Consider the following 19,892-nt stretch of genomic DNA (forward strand, 5'->3'; position numbering starts at 1 on the left):
CTCAGTGTCTCTGACCAAGTTACCTAACTTCACTCTGCCTCGTTTGCTCACTTGTCAAACAGTTACATGACCATGTAGCTCACAGGCACTCTGAGAACTTCACACGTGACAACACAGAGCCCGACACACAAGTGATGCTCACAGGCATCGTTTCCCTACCTGTTCGCTTTTCCCAGTTCAGTGTATGTTACCTCTGACTCCAGGTCCCTTCAGAGACCGTGAGGTGAGCCAGGCCACCTGCCAACATCTCTCTCTGCCACCGCAGTGCTAACGGCTGAAGCCGTATCATCCCCTGAGAGCCTAGCTCTCCACATCTTCCATCTTCAGTGAGCACTAAGTGCCTGGCTTTCTCCCTCTGCCACACGGAAATGCAAATGGCTGCCTTCCCTGCTTAGGTGCTTGTGTGATGTTTAACATGGCCGCTGAGTGTGTGGCAACATCTTAAAGGAAAAAAAAAAATCAGAAACAAGTAAAATACTAAGTTTTTTTTCAATAAATATGCTCAGAACAGGGAGAGAATGGAAATTAAAAGCTTTTTACGTGAGCTAGGTTGAGACCATCAAACTATGCAAACATGGAAGGCAAAAGGGATTCCGGAAGTAATCAATCCTTCCTCAACTGGTCAAGTTTGACACCTCCTCCCAACCCCTCATCCCCAACCCAAAAAGTGACTCTGCATCTCCAGTTTCGTTTTTTAAAGACAGCAGAGGACGTCATCCACAGGAAGTCTCTTGCCCAACATGACTCCACAGGAGGTCAAACACCGTCTCTGCTGCTGTTATTTAGGAATTACGCTGAGCATTTTTGTGTCAAGGGCCTTCCAATCATTTTTATTACACAACACCAACCTAACATCCTTAAGCATCTTGCTTCTGTTTTACAGGGCACACAGAGAGGGCAAGTGATTCACCTCAGGCCACACACACAGCAACTTTCTTAAGGTTACAGGTAAAGAGATCTGTGACCTTAAGATCTCTTAAGGAGAGAGATCTGGGAGAGGCTGCTACACAGTTGGGATCCTAATTCCTCCCTAGTCCAAGAAAAGCAAGCTGGGTAGCGCGAGCACAGATCTTATTTTTAAATCTGGTCTTCCCCTGCAGGCTGTGACCAGGTGTGAAGAGTAAGATATGCTTCCTTTTGCCACCCTGAAAAAGGGAACTTTATCAGTAACTCTCTCCATCTCTGCTACAGGCATGACCAAGGGGCAAGCTGAGCCCAATGCCTCCGTAACCACTTCTCTGTTATAACTCCAAATCTCCAGCTGCAGATAAGAGGAACCAGGATGGAAAACTGAACTTTGAACATGACATATGTAACTTTTCCCAGAACTTTACCCCAGAACTCTCAGGTGCCTCTTCAGACGTGATTCTTTTTTCTAAACCTGAGCAATTATGGCCAAGACTAGAGGCGCCTGTGGGACTTATGACCAGAGACTGTGCAGGCCAACGCCTCACCGAGGGTGCCCACCAACCTCTGTCCCGTGGGATTCTCACCGTCGCGAATGTGCTGAGACACACGAGCATATCTACTAGAGCTCACTGGGTAACGAGCGCCTCATTTAAAAAGGCCTCTGGAATGGGTATTCAGGGGAAGCTACAGGAGCAGGTAAGAAATGCAGGAAAAGGAAGAGGAGACCTTGCCTGACCTGAATTGCCTTTCCTCGACTTCAGAGTATCTGAGAGCCTTGGTTTCTTGGCAAGCTTGCTTGGCACGCTGCTCAGGGCAGGCACAGCCGTACAGGTGTGCTCTGGGTCTCAGGCCAAGGTGTGGGTACCTCCTTCCCCCAGAAGCCACTCCAGAGAGAGGGAAAAACATCGTAACTTGGTGCACTGGATCGAAGTAATGATGAAACCCCTTCCCCTGCCTGCACTCTGCTCTGTGCCAGTACGTTTGTTTTATGGAGAGTAAAAAAGACTGGGCAGAGGGAGTGGGGTGGCAGGGGAGGAAGGATTCTTTGCAGATGGGGGAGGGAAAGAAAAAAACAGAGCCAACTTTCCCATCCTGGTCTGAGCCCACACTACAGATATATTTTTCCGTACTGGAAAATAATCATCCCTTTATTCAGCCAGTCTGGAAGCATCGATCCCTGATAATTGATTTCAGACCTTGAATGGAAAATTGGGAAGGTGTGGGTAGCTGGAAAATGGGGTGGGGAATGGGAGGAGGAAGGGGGGAAGCCCATAAAAGAGAGAGTGGCGGTGTACAGGGGATGGCTTAATGGAGCTAAAGAGGCGGAAGGCATCAGACACTGAAGGCAGATGCTCTGCCCTCATACTGCCATGTAACATACCAGGACTGCTTCCCCAGCAGAGCCCTAGAAGAGGATGATGGTGGTAGCGCACCAGGCACTAGGCAAGGTTCTGGTCCAGGCACTGCCGTGAGCTGCCCTAAGGCCCTGGGCCAGCGCACAGCCTCTGAGGTCCATCCTAGCTCTGCCCAGTCAGTCCTTCCTTCCTTCCTACTCTGATAGCCACTCCATTCACAGGCATTCTTACTGAGCACCGTCTGTTCTGGGCTGGGGGTAAGGTGGCAAACCTCTGCTATAAAGGGTCAAACATTTTAAAGCGTACATATTTTAGGCTTTGGGGGCCACATGGTCTGTCACAATTACTCAACTCTGCCATCTGGCACAGGTGAGGGAACTGAGGCTTACAGAAGTAGAGACTCGCTCTCGGTCACAGAGCCAGCAAGTAGCAGGACTGGGCTCTGAAAACAGGCAGTGGATTCCAAAGCCGGCACCCGTACCTGCACATTGCACCCTGAACCCTACACCTCCGTCCCACCCGTGACTACAGCCGGGGGAGGGGAGTGGTCACGTCATCCCCGCAGGCTCCTACACCCCCGCCCCCCGCCGGCTCACTAGGCACCTCAGCCACCAGTCCCACGCCCTCAACTGGCTCCCTGCTGTACCAACAGAACAGAAGCCCCCACTCTCTGCTCCCCTGCTAACGGCTCCACAGAGAATCCCTTCTCCCAGCCTTCAGGAGAAACAATGGTATTGAGTCTTCTCCCTCCCACACACAGGAGGCAGGCTGGGGCTCACCTGAGGCAAGTCCGTCTCCAAGGAGGGTGCTAAGAATCACCAGCAGAAGGAACACGCCATGTCCCGCGGAGGCCGCGGCAAACAATGAGGTGCTCTTTGGTGCTATCCTGCCATGGCACATCTTTCATCCGTCCAAGTTATTTTAAAAAGAAAAAATTTAAAAGCCAGAAGTAAGAACACTGAAGTCAGCCCTGGGTAGATTCACCTACAAAAAACAAACCAAAAACAAGGACATAAGTGAAAACTTTAGCCATAAGTTAGTTACAATAGGCACTTTACGGTAAGGAAGCCATAATCACATACAAAGTTGAAAGAATTCTAGCAACTGAATCCCTACTGCCAGGAGAAGAGACAAGCACATAAGCGGCTTTCCAACTCCTCCCTGGGGAAATGCCAAGGCCCGAAGCAAGCTGCCATTGGCGTCAGCATCCGGGCGCCAGATCCTTGCGACGGGACAAGGAGACAAGCGCCGGCTCACCTGGAGATCTGTCAGGCTCGGCAGAGCTTTCAGAAACTGCTGTGGCTCTGCCCTGCTGCCTGCCTTGGAGGCTCGAGCAAAGAGGAGGAGATAGATGGCTGTTGACTCAGAGCTGCTACACCAGAGTCTGGCTTTGCCTTTGCCACCGGACTCAGAGCAAGTTCAACTAACCGAAAAGAAAAAAGAAAAGAAAAGAAAAAAAAAATACAGAACACATGTCTTAAAGGGAGAAATACACCGCCTAGAGAGAAGGAATGCAGCAGCGGGAGCCAAGGGCCTGGGGCTTGGCTGGATGAGCCCCTGAGGACCTGGCTCTGACTCCACAGCCACGAATCTCAAAAACGGACTAATTAATCAAGGCTCACCCAACACACCTGTGACCCCAGAGCCCACATTTGTTGGCTACACTTGACAATGATTGAGCGGAGAACGGGCTGTAACTCTTAATTACCCCACCATCCACTCTAGCTCAAAGATGTAAGAAGAATAGGAACCGGTATCTTAAAAAAATAATAATAAAATCAGGGATTAAGACTTTTCAGGATTTTTTTCTACTTGCCTTCAGGGAAGCAGAAGGGTTGATGATACATTATGATATAGGCCTATTATATTTTAGTTAACCCATGGGATTTCATTTATCCTAGTTTATAACAGGTATTCCAAATAATGTTACACTTCCTTTTTAAATTCCATATACACCTCCTTCTCCAACAAGGCTTTATGTAAATAGATAAAGAAGCCTGCCATCTACAACCCTAATAAAGGATGCCGCTGAGGGATAACACCCAGGCCTGACTTTAATCCATGTATGAAGCCTTGACTCAAGCCTATGCACCCCTTCTGAAGAGAGTTACTTCAAACAGCAGTATGAATTGTCTCAGGCCAAAGGAAAAGCAGCTATGAGGGTCTTCAATGAGAATGAGCCAGGGGCTCAAGAACGGAGCTAGCCACCGGCTCTTTATCCACTACCCCCAAGTAGTTAGCAGTCTTCTGTCCCCAGCTTTTACCCAGATTCCAACTTGAGCCTTTATGGCTGTAGAACAGGGATGGTTCATGGAGAGGTCCAGGGGTGGAGTCTGTGACTGACCCAAAACAGTACACAACACCATGTGTAAATGTGTGGAATGTGTAAACAGTTTTGTGGCTAAGAATGGTACAGTCAGAATGCCAGAATTCAAATCTATTTCCTTTATTATGACCTTGTGGCCAAATTACTCTCTTAGCCTCAGTTTTCTCATCTGTAAAATGGAGACAGTAACGATACCATCATCTTCACAGGGTTGATGTAAGGAGTAGGATCAAAGTGCTCAACACAGTGCCTGGCACTTAGCAAGTCCTCAGTAAACACCAGCGGCTGTTGCTATCGTAATTATTAATAAGATCTGAGCGTCGAGGACCTTGGAGGTCATCAGGCTTCACCTCCTCTTTTGACAGATGCCAAAACCAAGGTCCAAAAAGTTAAAGGATATGCCCTGGGCCACCAGCCAGTCAGCAATGGGTCCTTGGTGCTGCCCTTGTACATGCAGCCACAGCAGGTAACCCTACCAGGCAGTCATCATCCCCTCAAGGCGAGAACCAATGGATCATCAAGGATGACACCTGCCCGTGCCACATCACAGCACGTGCACAACAAATACTTCTGCAGTGAATGGATGAGGCTGGATCAGGGTGAGGCGTAGTGTTCCGTGCCCGCCTGGAGGAATGAGGAAAGATTACCCACAGGAGGGGATGCTAAACAGATTGCTAAAGGATGTGTCTACTGGAAAAGGAAACAGAGACACCAAGTCCAAGTGGCTCAGAGCAATGGAACCCAGCACTCCCGGCAGATGCTAGAGGCAGGGGCTGGGCTAAGTTTAAACTTTATCCTGAAGACCACGTAAAGCTTACGAGGATTATAAACAGGGAAGCTACAACACCAAATTCATTTAGGAAGATCACTCTGGCAAGGATTTTAGAGGACTGGCGTGGTGGGGGGCTTACCAAGTGGTAAAGAATCTTACGTTTTGTATTTTATAATTAATATAGAGCTCTTTGGAGAACTGTGTGACAATATATGTCCCCAAAATGCACACATTCTCTGACCTATCAATTCTACTTCTATCATCTGTCCTGAGAAATCACGTGTGCAATGATATATATGCAGGATATTCAGTGCATTATTTTTACTGGCACAAGACTGAAGGGTTACTAGTTAAATAAGTTGTCATACACCCACATAATAGAATACCACACAGTGGTTTAAAAAGAACTGGGCAGTTCAGTCTGTACTAATATGGAATGACTTCCAAAATTAGTATGTGAAGAAAACTATGTGTGTGTATGCATGTATTTTTAAAGGACACACACACATACACACACACACCCCTGTATGCACTGGAAGTCTCTCTCTGGAATTGACACGCAAGAAACTGGTAGCTACCAAGTGCTGTCAGCTAGTGGTTAACAGAGAAGGAAGCTCATTTTTCACTGTATGTATCCCCTTTTCATCTTCTTGAGTGTTGTACTTTGTGTATGCATTACCTATTCAGATAGATAAAATACAGAATAAAATTAATGTAGCAAGGCATTCCTGTAAGCCACCTGTCTCCTCCCTCAACGAACTGACTGACATTCCAATAAACCTGATTGCTCTCTCTGCCAGGAATACAGTCAAGTTTCAGGGCTCAGCACAAGCGTCATCTCCTGGAGGAACTCTTCTGACATGTCACGCCCACCTCCAGTAGAACTAACCCCCTCCTTACTCCCAAAGTGCCCTGAGCACCCTACTCTGACTGTACCTCTATCAAGTTATTATATCTGTTTATCTGTCTCACCTCACTAGGCTCAAAGTTCCTTGAAGGCAGGGACTGTGAATTACTCAACTTGGAATCTTCATAAGCCAGCACAGGGCCTGGCACCTGACAGGCAGGCAGCAAATGTCTGCCTAACTCATGAACACTGTGGGGGAGGAGCCAGTATGGGACTGGAGAGAAGATGCACACAAATGAGCCCATGTTCTGTTTTGTTTTCTAGAAACAGCCGGTTCCTCCCTTACTGTTTAAGCAGTTACCTGGGCCAAGGGACCGATTCCACCATGAAGCCTAAGACCTGATCAAGTGCAAAACAAATGGGGTGATGGAAAAAGGGGCTCTGCAAAGAGAAGAGAAAAGATGAACAGAGGAGAGTCAAGGAATGTTTATATGCTAGGCTGAGCCAAGGGTCAGTGCTTCAGAAATAATACAATAATACAGAGAAAAGTGAATCCCCACAGCCCCAGGATATCACCCCAAATGGGAAAACCCAGCTACTATGAAGAAAGGGTCACACGACATCTAATCATTTTCAGAAAGAATCCACTTAGAACACAGAATTTTAAAAAACAAAATAAAGCCTGCCCTTGAATCATGGCTTTAGACCAAGTGAAAAGAAGAACACTTAGAACAAATTAAGACTAAGTATTCATTATTACCCTTAGAGAAACACATAGACGAAAACGTAGTTAAAAAAAAAAAAAAAGAATTCATTTCGCTTCAGTATTCCGCTGGGTGTGTTAGTGACCACTTCCCGATTTAAAAAAATTATAATTTAGAGATAAAGTAAAATGGTGGATGTCAGGGGCTAAGGGGAGGGGGGAATGGGGAGTTATTGTTTAATGCGTATAGAGTTTCAGTTTTGCCAGATGAAAAGAGTTACGCAGACGGATGGTGGTGATGGCTGCTCAACACCATGAACGTACTTCACACCACTCTTCTCTGGCTTCCGTCTTCATACCTGAAAACAGCTCAAGGGTCTCTCTCAATCACAGAATTCTCCAGGGCATCCACGCTTCTCTTCGTATAACCTACCTCTTCCTCCAGCTCTTCCAAAACACGGGGTGGGGCAGGGTCATGGGAAGTCTGCATTCACCCTTCTGACTTTCCTTCTCGGGACCAACACTGCCGCCTCAACAGCCTGTAGCAAGGGGAGACCCCCATGAGCTAGACTGCCAGCCCCTTAAGGTCAGGATCTGGCCTTTCCCCACCTCTGTGAACCCAAAACATCAAAAGCTGAGTGACTGCTCTGCTGAATGTGATGTCACGAACCCTCGTCTCCTGTCCAGAGTGACCCTCCAAGAGGAAGGACACTGCCCTTAAGCCACAGCTCTGAACTTGGGGAAGAACCATCCCACATCTCTGCCTCTGTTTCCTCATCTGTAAAATGGAGGTGTTGCTTGCTTTGACTATCTCACCAGTGAATATCTCACCAGTCTATAGTGAGGTTTAAAAGGGACAAAATATCAAAGACTGCTTGCTCTGTAAACTAGTAAGAAGACTCAGGTCCTCCTATTTACAGTCTTAGCCTATAAGCCAAGACAGCAGAGGGTGACCTGAGGAACCGCTCGCAAAAAAGATGATGATAAGCATGGCAGGCTTCTGGTGCCGAGGAGAACCTGTAACACGAGCTCCAAGTTCACGCAATTTGCTTACTTCTTGTTGCCACAGATGCTTCCAGATTAACCAAAAAGCCTGCCTAAGGTGAAATGTATCCTTAGAGTCACCTTGAAAAATGGCTCATAGCTTAGGGAGGCAGCAGCAGCTGGGGGAGGGGCTGGGAGTGGGGAGCCATGGAACAGCCAGGGCACCCAGTCCCCTAGACACGCAGGGCAGGGCCCAGATCTCCGCAGCTCATGCGTCTGGGTTGCCCTGGGGCCTATCCCTGCGGGTGGAGAATGTCACAGTCCTGCTGAGGCGCAGTCATGTCACACTCTACTGAGCGCTCCTCTGTGAAGGCAAAGGGTCCTGACTCAGCGACGCTTGGCGCCCAGGGGCTAGGTGAGTTTCTCTACATCTCTGTGAGCTCAGCCTCCGTTTACATGTAATCCTCAGGACAGATTATTTCCTATACCATGGCCATCTCTCCATTAGTTACAAGAGAGAACTGGACAGGTACAACCAACATAAATCCTCTTCTTGCCTCAGACTAGTCTGGAAAGGGGATGGTGGTGGTGGGAGAATCTAGAATAAGAGTCTGTTCCTTTGATTAATACTACCATGTGATGGGGGGAGACAAAGAACAGTTCATGAAGTTGGAACAGAACTTAACCATTACATTTTAGACTGTAAAGATAAGAAGTGCTAACTCTGGAGTCCAAAGTTCCCCAGAGGGTGTGACGAGAGAAGGGAATAACGTGCTGGGAGGCCCCCCCTTACCTCTCCCTTTCTGCCTGCAGTGTCCCCCCCTTCACTCCCACTCGCCCTGAAATGCCTAGGCCACAGCAGCAAAAGGCATCTCAATGTGTATCAGACCTTAGTGCCTCCCACTCCTCCCCACAAAATGACAAAACTGTATTACTTCTAGATGTCTTCAGTTTACTTTTTTCCTCCCTGGGGATAAATGGCTCCTTCCAATCTTCCTAACCTCTGTATCTTCCCCTTTCTTTTGTGCCACCAGCAGCTGAGTACCTTCAATAGGCACGAAGTTGTCTATCGGACTTTGAGATCCTTGACAGCCATAAGTTCCTTTATCCATTTCCTTTTCATCTCCAGCTCCAAAGCCCAAAGTACACAAACATCAAACTCTTGTCAAAATTTGTCTCCTACAGGGACTTCCCTGGTGGCACAGTGGTTAAGACTCCACGCTCCCAATGCAGGGCACCTGGGCTTGATCCCTGGTCAGGGAACTAGATCTCACATGCATGCGGCAACTAAGGAGCCCATGAGCCACAACTAAGGAGCCTGCCGCAACTAAGACCTGGTGCAAGCAAATTAAATAAATAAGTAAATAAATAAAATTCCTAAAAAAAAATTTACCTCCTACAAATCACAAAAATAACCCTCAGCTTTTCTCAGAAACCACTGAAGCCAGGGTAGGGTAGGTGTTTGAGGCTTTTTTGAATTGCTTTAATATTCCTTGTATTCTCGTCTCACTCCCCAGAACTGCTCACTACATCCTCTTGTTGTCCCACTTTTCCCCTACACTACTGCTCAGGCTTCAGACAGCAGGGACACCAGCAGACACACTAAACCTTCTCCTCAATAGTCTCCAGCATCTCTTTTCTAGAACCTAGCAACAGGATGACTGCAGCCTGGATCTGAGTGCAGCAGACAGCCCTTAAGTCCCAGCTCCACCAACCAACAGCAGATTGGCCTCAGGCAAGTCAATCATTCTTCCTGGTCCTCACGGGGTAGGTCTGGATGATCCCCAAATGCCCTCTGAGTTCTAAGGAATCTGGAATGTCTTCTAGGGAAAAGGAGAAGCCCAGAAGTATTTCTCCTGAAAACGTGAGTCAACAAAAGTTCTGACTAGAAGGAAGAAATGTTAAATCCATCCTCTTTTTTTCCGCAGAGCAGTCCTTTCCCCCTGCATCTCCCCAGACCTACCCTAGAATCTATCTCCCTCTGCACTGCAGCAAACTCAGGAGACTCCAACTTTTCCATTTAGAGCTTAATCAATCCATCAGCACATTTGTATAGGCCATCCGTACACAGTGTTCCTAAAGTGCTTTCCAAAAATAACAAACATCTGACCAAAAACCCCAGCCTACACACACACACACACACACACACACACACACACACACACACACACACACACACACACACACACACACACACACACACACACACACACACTCTCTCTCTCTCATTACCTCATTATATAGGTGCCATTATGCCTATTTTACAGATAAATGGAATCAAAGGGGCCTAGAGGTCTTTCCTCCTCTTGCTTTCCTACTGCAAAGGACTCCCTGTTCTTTTTTCCAAATACAAGGTCAAGCTTATTTGCATCTCCTCTGGGAAAACTCTTCAATTGAGCCCACAGGCATGGAAGGCTCTTCTGAACCCATAGCATCACTGCCTGGAAGACTGGGAGAACCAGTCATATCCTCCCCCCAAGGCCCACTCACAGTTACTTAACTGCTGTATGCTACATTTACTGCAGGTAGTAAATTCCTGCAGAGCACCAACTCCCGCCTCTTTCTGTGCCCCAAACTGCTCAACATTTATTTGTTCAGGAAGGGGAAAAAAAGATAAACCCCAAACCCATAATTTGTATAGGAAATACAAGATGGCAAAGTAGCAGCAGATATAAAACAGGAGGGGAAAAGGGTATATAAATCCTGAAGTTTTGCCAGGTAGCAAAACAGATGTTTGGCCGAAGTGGCTATAATTGGTTCCTAGACCCAGAGATACATCTATGTGTCATCACACCCCTCTTCTTGGTTCCTATCAGAGCTGAGTGGAGCAGGCTTCAATACCCACTTGGCAAATAAAGTCTGGGAAGCTGATCTGCTAAATCTGATTTCTTAGGGCTCAGTGTTTGCAGTGACTCTACTGCAATTCAGCAAATATTTACTGGCTGTCTTCAGTGCAAGACTTGGGTGATCACAGAGATGAAGTGGGGCATAGTTCTTACTCTCAAGGAATTCTCAATCTGTGTGAGAGGAATTACATGTTTATCTACATCACACTGTGAAACTGTTACAAGGGTTTGTGTTTTTGTTTTGTTTTTTAATGTTAAAAAGTGCTATGAGAACACAGAGGAGATAAGAACAAAGGCTTCTGGTTGGGAGTAGGGGGAGGTGACAGAGAAAGCTTTGAGCTGGACCTTGAAGATCACACACGGATTCAGTGCGCTCCCGGGGCAGTTTTTTTGTTTTTTTGTTTTTGCGGTACGCGGGCCTCTCACTGTTGTGGCCTCTCCCGTTGCAGAGTACAGGCTCCGGACGCACAGGCCCAGCGGCCACGGCTCACGGGCCCAGCTGCTCCGCGGCATGTGGGATCTTCCCAGACCGGGGCACGAACCCGTGTCCCCTGCATCGGCAGGCGGACTCTCAACCACTGCGCCACCAGGGAAGCCCCCGGGGCAGTTTTGCATGCACAGCGCTAATTATAAAGAGAGAGAGAGAGAAAAAAAAAAAAAAGGATGGCAGAGGGAGAGAGGAAAAATAAAGTGATAATTTTGTCTGCCAGGAGTCACTGAATGCTGCTGTCTGGTAACAGGAAATAAATATCTGTCTATATACCTTCACTCAAGGGGATGTTTCAGTGCTAGATTTTGGTTTTCAAAGTATGTACTCATAGCTGTGTAGGAAACACCTCCTCCAGGTCAAAAATAGCAAACCCAAGAGAACTGGTTGAAGCAGTTGTGTTTACTTTTTACTGTCTCTGTGGATCCCTTTCCAAAGGCTCCCAAGTGGAAGGGTATAAACAGGTCTGTGTCACTTCCTGGTTCTCAGGCCTTCTGCTACATTCCCAGTCAGTCTGGGAATGCTGCCTATTTAAAAATAAACTAAAAACTCACCAAAAACCCCAACTCTACTTTTTCCTCTACTTCATTCAATTTCACTGTAATTAAAAGGGGCTGAGCGAGAGACGAGACAAAAATGACCACAGAGAATGAATTCTCAGGTGAAAACAGAAATATAGGCTTACTGAGTTCAAGGTCAGGGGATTTGGATTCTACTAATGTTCTGCCTCTAAGTGGAAAACCGGACCTTGAAAAAGCAAGATGCTTCATCTCTCTGCACAACAGCTGCTTCAGCATCCTCTTAACCCCAATACAGTTCTCCAATCTTTCTGGACCTCAGTTTCCTTATCTATAAAATAGCACTAATAACAGCTACCTCATAGGGCTATTGTAAGTATCATATGGGAAATATATATAAAGCACTTAGTATAGTGTCTGGCACTCAGTAAGTCATCAAAAATGGTGTTATAGTTATATCACCACCTATCTTTACTGTCATCATCATCTGAAAACGGAAGGGCTGAGCTAGATGACCAGTACTTGAAGAAATTCTCTGGCTCCAAAATCCTATGAGTCTTTAAGTCACTTTCTCCTTTTCTTTTTTTTTTTTCTTTATTTTCTTTTCTATTTTTTTTGGGGGGGGGTTAGATGGAAAGGAAGGGAGATCAACTTGGAGAAGCATGACAGTTACTGACACATCCTCAATGTTTATGTTAGAAACACCAGAATACAATTAAGGAAATCCATCAATGAGCTTGAAGGGGGCGTGTTACCCTCCCCAAGGGAAAAGTCTATCTATGACTCACATGAAAGCCACAGCACATGGCAAGTTCACCCACAACTGCTGCCTCTACTCCCATGTTCATGAAGGACAGCACCCTCCTGGGCCAGCACAATCCGACTTCATCCACCTTATCTTTAACTGTGAGCAGCTCCTTAGGGAGCCTGAAAAGACAGCATGTGGCTAATCCACCCATTTCTAATAATAACTAATCCCCCCCACAAAGTATTCCTGTTTTAAACAAAAAAGTGCCTTCTCCTTAATATAATTTGAATGTGGTCAAAAATCAAATGCCCTTCCCCGAAAGTTACGAGTGTAATCAGAGATGTTTGGATTTATCAAAACCAAAGTGCTAAACTGTAGTTAATTTCAGATGAAATTAATAAGCGTTTTCTTTTATTCATTCTGTGTCCATAATGTGCCAAAGGCTGTAGAAGATGCCAGAAACTAATAGGATGGGATGAGTAAGATAAAGGATGACACCTAGGTTTTTGGCTTGTGACTGTGTGAATGGTAGAAGCTACCACAGGAGGGAGAGAACACAGGCAGACAAGCAGGTTTTGGTGAAGAATATGATGAATGTAGTTCAGGTTATTTTTGGGTGGGTTGAATTGTAGGTACTTGAAGGATATCCAGGTAGAAAAGTCTAGCAGGCAAGTTAGAAATGAGTATGAAAGTCTGCAAAGTGCTCCGAACTTGGGGTACTGCCCTGGAGTGATTGGCCTGAAAGTGATGGCTGAAACCATGCAAAATAGACGATGAGCTCACCTAGGTGAGAGAGATGAGTGAGCAGAGAGTCAAGCCAGAATCCTGGGGAGAACACTAACTTTTTAAAGAGGCCTATCAAGGAAGGAGAGACCATGAAAGACACTCCAAAAAGCACAAGGAAACCGGAAGCCTGTGCATCACAGCTGTCAAGGTAGGGACAGAGTGATTCAAGGAGGATGTGAGGGGGCACAGTGGCAGATGCAGCAAAGGTCCAGTAAATAAAAACTAAAAAATACCCACTGGATCTGGCCACTAGGATATCACTAGTGACCTCCTCAAGAGCACATTCATTAGAGTGGTGAGGGCAGATCATGTTGACTTTAACATGAATTCAAAGTGAGAAAACAGACACAATAAGGGCAAAACAATTGGGGGTGGCTGGAACTGGAAAAGAAGGGAGAAGAAACACTGGATGATGGCTTCTGGCTCCAAATATATTATGAGTTGTACTTTCTCAGTTAACCCAAGGATTTCAGTTAAAGCTTCTGGAACTGCCCAGATAGCTCCGAGACACCCTCCCCCCAAACCCAATCAAGAGTTCCTCCGAATGAGCACCCAGACACACACACTATGGTTGCCAAAGCTGTGGAGACGCTGGGGATGAATATTTAAGACCTGCCTGCTTCCTTAATGTTCAACAACAACAAAAGCCTCTCCAGCCCATCACCCTTTTTCCAAAACTACTACCTCTTCTGTAGGATTCATGAGTGAGAAGAAACAGTCAACCTAATGGCAGGGCCAGAGAAGTGGACTTAGTGTCTCTCAGGCCTTAAGGTGCTCCATAAATATGGTCTCGATTTCTGCCATTTCCCTCCTTTCTACTCAAATGTCAGCCGAGTATTTCCCCTAAGGTTCAGGACTCCAGAAGCATGTTCTTCACCTCCATCTACTGAAGCTCAACAGCCCCAGTGAGGCACACATTTAGAACAAACAAGACACTGCCTCTGGCTCCAAACTGTTCTCCATCTTGTATAAGTTCCAAGAAGCCTCCTAATTTATAACCAAACCATGACTCTTCCCATCCTCCTCCTCACAAATTACCCAAACTTCCTGTAAGTTGTCAAGGTTGGACTGAAAGGCCCCAAGCAAAAACGAGAAGCAGGAACTTGCCTACTGTTCCTTCCCCTTTGATTAGTGCCACGCCCCAGCACCACCTCTGCCCTTACATGACCCTCTCATTCTACAGAGCCCCTCCACCAATGCCTGCATGCTCTAGGTCTAGCTCCAACCATACCTCCAGTTCTCTCCACGTGGGGTTCTAAGTCAGGACCGGAGAAGAAAGGAATCTGGTTAACTCACAAGAAGGAATATTCCCTTAAATCTCCAAATACAGACTCGAAAGTTATCTCAAATTAGTCAAAGTTCAGGCAGAGGTATCAAATGAAGAACTTCATAAAGTCCAGGTATCATCTTAGAAGACGTTAAGAGATTGTGATAAACACAGCAGATAAGAAAGAAACAGCAGACTATACTACAAACCTACAGTAATCAAGACAGTATGGTACTAGTACAAAAACAGAAATATAGATCAATGGAACAGGATAGAAAGCCCAGAGATAAACCCACACACATATGGTCATCTTATCTTTGATAAAGGAGGCAAGAGTATACAGTGGAGAAAAGACAACCTCTTAAATAAGTGGTGATGGGAAAACTGGACAGCTACATGTAAAAGAATGAAATTAGAACACTTCCTAGCACCATACACAAAAATAAACTCAAAATAGATTAAAGGCCTAAAGGTAAGGCCAGATACTATAAAACTCTTAGAGGAAAACAGGAAGAATGCTCTGTGACATAAATCACAGCAAGATCCTTTTTAACCCACCTCCTAGAGAAATGGAAATAAAAACAAAAATAAACAAATGGGAACTAATGAAACTTAAAAGCTTTTGCACAGCAAAGGAAACCATAAAACAAGACCAAAAGACAACCCTCAGAATGGGAGAAAATATTTACAACTGACAAAGGATTAATCTCCAAAATATACAAGCAGCTCATGCAGCTCAATATCAAAAAAACAGACAACCCAATCCAAAACTGGGCAGAAGAGCTAAATAGACATTTGTCCAAAGAAGATATACACATTGCCAACAAACACATGAAAGAATGCTCAACATCATTAATCATTAGAGAAATGCAAATCAAAACTACAATGAGGTATCACCTTGCACCAGTCAGAATGGCCATCATCAAAAAATCTACAAACAATAAATGCTGGAGAGGGTGTGGAGAGAAGGGAACCCTCTTCCACTGTTGGTGGGAATGTAAATTGATGCAGCCACTATGGAGAGCAGTACGGAGGTTCCCTAAAAAACTAAAAATAGAACTACCATACAACCCAGCAATCCCACTATTGGGCATATACCCTGAGAAAACCATAATTCAAAAAGAGTCATGTACCACAATGTTCACTGCAGCACTATTTACAATGGCCAGGACATGGAAGCAACCTAAGTGTCCAGCGACAGATGAATGGATAAAGAAGATGTGGTACATATATACAATGGAATATTAGTCAGCCATAAAAAGAAACGAAATTGAGTTATTTGTAGTGAGGTGGATGGACCTAGAGTCTGTCATACAGAGTGAAGTAAGTCAGAAAAAAAAAAACAAATACCGTAACACATATATATGGAATCTAGAAAAAAATGGCTCTGAAGAACCTAGGGGCAGGACAGGAATAAAGACACAGATGCAGAGAATGGACTTGAGGACACAGGGAGGGGGAAGGGTAAGCTGGGATGAAGTGAGAGAGTAGCACTGACATATATACACTACCAAATGTAAAACAGATAGCTAGTGGGAAGCAGCCGCATAGCACAGGGAGATCAGCTCAGTGCTTTGTGTCTACCTAGAGGGGTGGGATAAGGAGGGTGGGAGGGAGATGCAAGAGGGAGGGGATATGGGGATATATATATGCATATAGCTGATTCACTTTGTTATACAGCAGAAACTAACACAACACTGTAAAGCAATTATACTCCAATAAAGATGTTAAAAAATAAAAAAGAAAAGAAACAGCATAACTTAATAAGGGAATCTGATATCTCCCTCATTCCCAACACACATGTTTCTTAAGAAGCTTACTGACTTTGTTCAACACATATAACGAGCACCTACTTACCCTAGATTCACACGAAAGGTACAAAGATGGGGGAAAGCTCATACCATTAAAGAGTTTATAGTCTACTGGGGGAGATAAGATACATACACAAATAACTATAATGAGGTAAAAAGTGAAAACGCGTTGGAGATATACAGCCAAAGTGTCAAGGACAAAACAGGGAAGTAAGCTGGAGCCAGAAGAGGGAAATGAAACGGTTAATTACAGAATCAATCACAATGTGAGTTTCAGTGTCATACAAAAGGGAGTTCAAATCCTGATTCTGCCTCTTGCTTCTTAGGGGTACTAGGTGTACCGTTTTACCTGCTGTGAGCCTCTTGTTTCCTTATATATGAAAGTGGGGTAGCAGACATTCAACAATAGGCAGCATAGGGCAGTGACCCTTGAAAAAAGGGGAAGAAATGCAGTGAGTCCTACTAGTGCCCCAGCCAAACCCCTAAAGGAGTCTTCAGGTCACAGAGTAGGGAGAAAAAAACCTGAAAGTGTTCAACAATTTCAATGAGTTGAAGAGACAGAGTTGGGAATTTGGGGATGCCAAGGTGGCTAGAATGTGCAGGGCAAAGTAACTGAAAGGAGGGAGCTGCAAAGAGAAAAAAGTGCAGAGATCTGCAGAGGCTAAGTATACTGATCTGTGCAGGTGTTTGAGGAAACTAGCAAGGCTGAGGAAAGAACCAAAGGAAAGAAACAGGCAGCATAACCCCCGGCACTCACACAGAGCCAGAAATTTACATGTTCCCACCGGCCAAGATGGAAAAAATCTCCTAACCCACTGGGCATTGGAAGGAATCTTCAGAAGGGTTTGGCCGCAGCAGTGGGACCATCCTAGCCCTAGACTAAAGGCTGTTCTGGACCCACCCTAATAAACTGAAAAGTAAGCCTCGAAAGGATCAAACCAATTGTAAGTACTAACTGAATTGCTTCTGAAAACAAAGCTGAAGAGTTTTTAAAGGAATGCAAAAAGTTCCAGCACCCACCAACACACAACTATGTCTGCGCCAACTATGTCTAGCTTCAAAGCAAAAATTAACAGGCAGGGCTTCCCTAGTGGCACAGTGGTTGAGAATCCGCCTGCCAATGCAGGGGACACAGGTTCGAGCCCGGGTCTGGGAAGATATCACATGCCGCGGAGCAACTAAGCCCGTGCGCCACAACTACTGAGCCTGCGCTCTAGAGCCCGCGAGCCACAACTACTGAAGCCCACATGCCACAACTACTGAAGCCCGCGTGCCTAGAGCCCGTGCTCCACAATGAGAAGCCACCACAATGAGAAGCCCGCGCACCGCAACAAAGTAGCCCCCGCTTGCCGCAACTAGAGAAAGCCCACGCACAGCAACAAACCCAATGCAGCCAAAAATAAATAAATTTATTTTTAAAAAAATTAACAGGCATGCAAAGAGGCAGGAAATTAAAACCATGACATATGGTCACATGAGGAGAATAATCAAACAATAGAAATGGACAAGGAAATGACACAGATGACAGAGTTAGTGGACAAGGATATTCAAATCTCTATTACAAATATACTCTGTATGTTCAAGAGAAAAAAGGAAGGCGTGAGCATGATGAGGAAAGAAATGGAAGACAAAATGAAGACTCAAATTGAACTTCTAGAGGGAAAAATACAAATATCTAAAATGAAAAATACACAGGATGGGATTAACAGATTAGACACTGAAGAAGAAAAAAATTAATGAACTTGAAAGCACAGCAATAGAAACTGTCCAAAGTGACATACACAGAACATCAGTCAGAAGCGTTGACACTATCAAGCAGCCTAACATATACATAATTGGGGCACGGGGAGGGCATATGGGTAGGCACAAACTTTTTTTTTTAACAATGGCTGAAATTTTTCTCAATTTGATGAAAACTATAAACCCACAGATTCAAGAAGCTCATCAAATCCCAAGCAGCAGCACAAAAAGAAAACACAAGGTACATTGTAATCAAAATGATGAAAATTAGCATTAAAGAGAACATAATTAAAAGCAGCCATGAGGGGTTAGGAGGAGAGACAATGCAGAGGAACAAAGAATTACAGCAAGTCTATTGTTATAAACAAAACAGCCCAGGAGGCAATGGAGCATCATGTTCAAAGCACTGGGAAAAAATCAGTCTGACACTGGTGAAGGAAAAGGTGACAAGAACTAAGAAGTTCCCATCACAAGTGCTTTTTGTGCTCTGCAGTAATATTTTTCACGGAGGCCTGTGCTGAACACAAGATGGAAGCCCAGTGGCCTTATAAACATTTGCAAGTGCAGCATCCTATGAAGAGTAAAAAGGGGTGAAAACTCTCAGGTTCATACAGAGCCATGTTTTACCCATATTTTATACCTATGGACTCAGAACATTACAGACTATAGCTCTTATGTAGTCATGTTCCTTAACACACTGGAAAAGACAAGAAAGGTCTATCAGAGGATTCATCCCATAGCAGAAGAAAATCAAAAAATAAAAAGTAAATCTCATGAAGGAATGAGTTAGCCTCACCAGCATCAGGCCTGACGAGGCCTCCCTCTCCTCAAGTGTACACTTCTATTGGTTAATGTGTCTGACTGGCCTTTACAGATTCAGATAAAAGGTTTTTTTCAGAATGGAAGAATGCTCCTTGAGAAATAGGTAAGAGTAACTCAAGAGCTGAATGAGAGTTACTCGATTCTTAGCTATGCGATCCAGCCCAGGGTAGCACAGTCTCCTCCTCATTAAGCACCGGGGCTGGCACCCCATTCTTCAGAGTCCAGCCTGGGGCCTTACCCTGGAGGGACCATTAAAATGGCAATTTATCTGTTCTGGGCCCACTAAACTATAAGGTCCTGGGAAAGCTGGGGCCCCATCTGTTTTTTATGCTTTCTTTGTAACTCTGAGACCACCACACTCTCAAAAAAAAACCCAGTATAGGTGTCCAAGAGGGACCCTCCTTCCCAAAATACTTTACTGCCTGAACTAGAGGTTTTCAACTGGGGACACTTCTACACTCCACCCCAGTCCCAGGGTTTCTGGCAACATTTGGAGGCATTTTGATGGTCATAACTTGGGGAGTGCTATTGGCATCTAGAGGGTAGAGGTGAGGGATGCCACTAAATATCCCACAATGCACAGGACAGTCCCCAGAACAAAGAATTTGGCCCCGAATGTCAACTGTGCTGCAGGTGAGAACCCTGGCCTGAGTGGATGAGCACTGAGCTGCAGCAGATGCCAGTAGATGTGCATGTCTTGCAAATTCCCTCACACCACTGGAAAGCCTCCTGTCCTACCACCTGTCCCCTGATCCGCTGTCCCTAACGCAGGCTTACAGGCCCTCGAGAGAGGAGCTTAAGGTTTCAGACTTCTGGGTTTTCACCCCATCTCTACCACTAGCTGTTTGATACTGGCTGGACATGTCACAAAACTATTCTGGGCCCATTTCCTCCTCTGTAAAATAGAGAGGTTGGAAAAGATGACTTGAGCGTTCTTCCAGCTCTATCTGAAATGCTAGCTTTGGCCTTAC

At 45.4% G+C, this 19,892-nt stretch overlaps 1 protein-coding gene across 2 annotated transcripts in view; it reads right to left on the minus strand.

Moving 5' to 3' along the window:
- SUSD6 (sushi domain containing 6) overlaps positions 1-19,892 on the minus strand; it is a 92,852-nt gene that overhangs the window by 47,570 nt on the left and 25,390 nt on the right. Inside the window, exons 1-2 of one of the 2 annotated variants that reach the window (XM_082649039.1) lie at positions 3,522-3,627; positions 3,044-3,248 (exon numbers count right to left, since the gene is read on the minus strand). In XM_082649039.1, the coding sequence (XP_082505165.1) occupies positions 3,044-3,164 (121 nt within the window). In that variant the 5' untranslated portion in view covers positions 3,165-3,248; positions 3,522-3,627. Of the gene's footprint in view, positions 1-3,043; positions 3,249-3,521; positions 3,628-19,892 lie in introns of those variants that run through there. The other variant, XM_082649038.1, reaches the window with a different exon arrangement.

Source organism: Grampus griseus (genome assembly GCF_964374135.1).
Source record: "Grampus griseus genome assembly, chromosome: 2".
Taxonomy (NCBI): domain Eukaryota; kingdom Metazoa; phylum Chordata; class Mammalia; order Artiodactyla; family Delphinidae; genus Grampus; species Grampus griseus.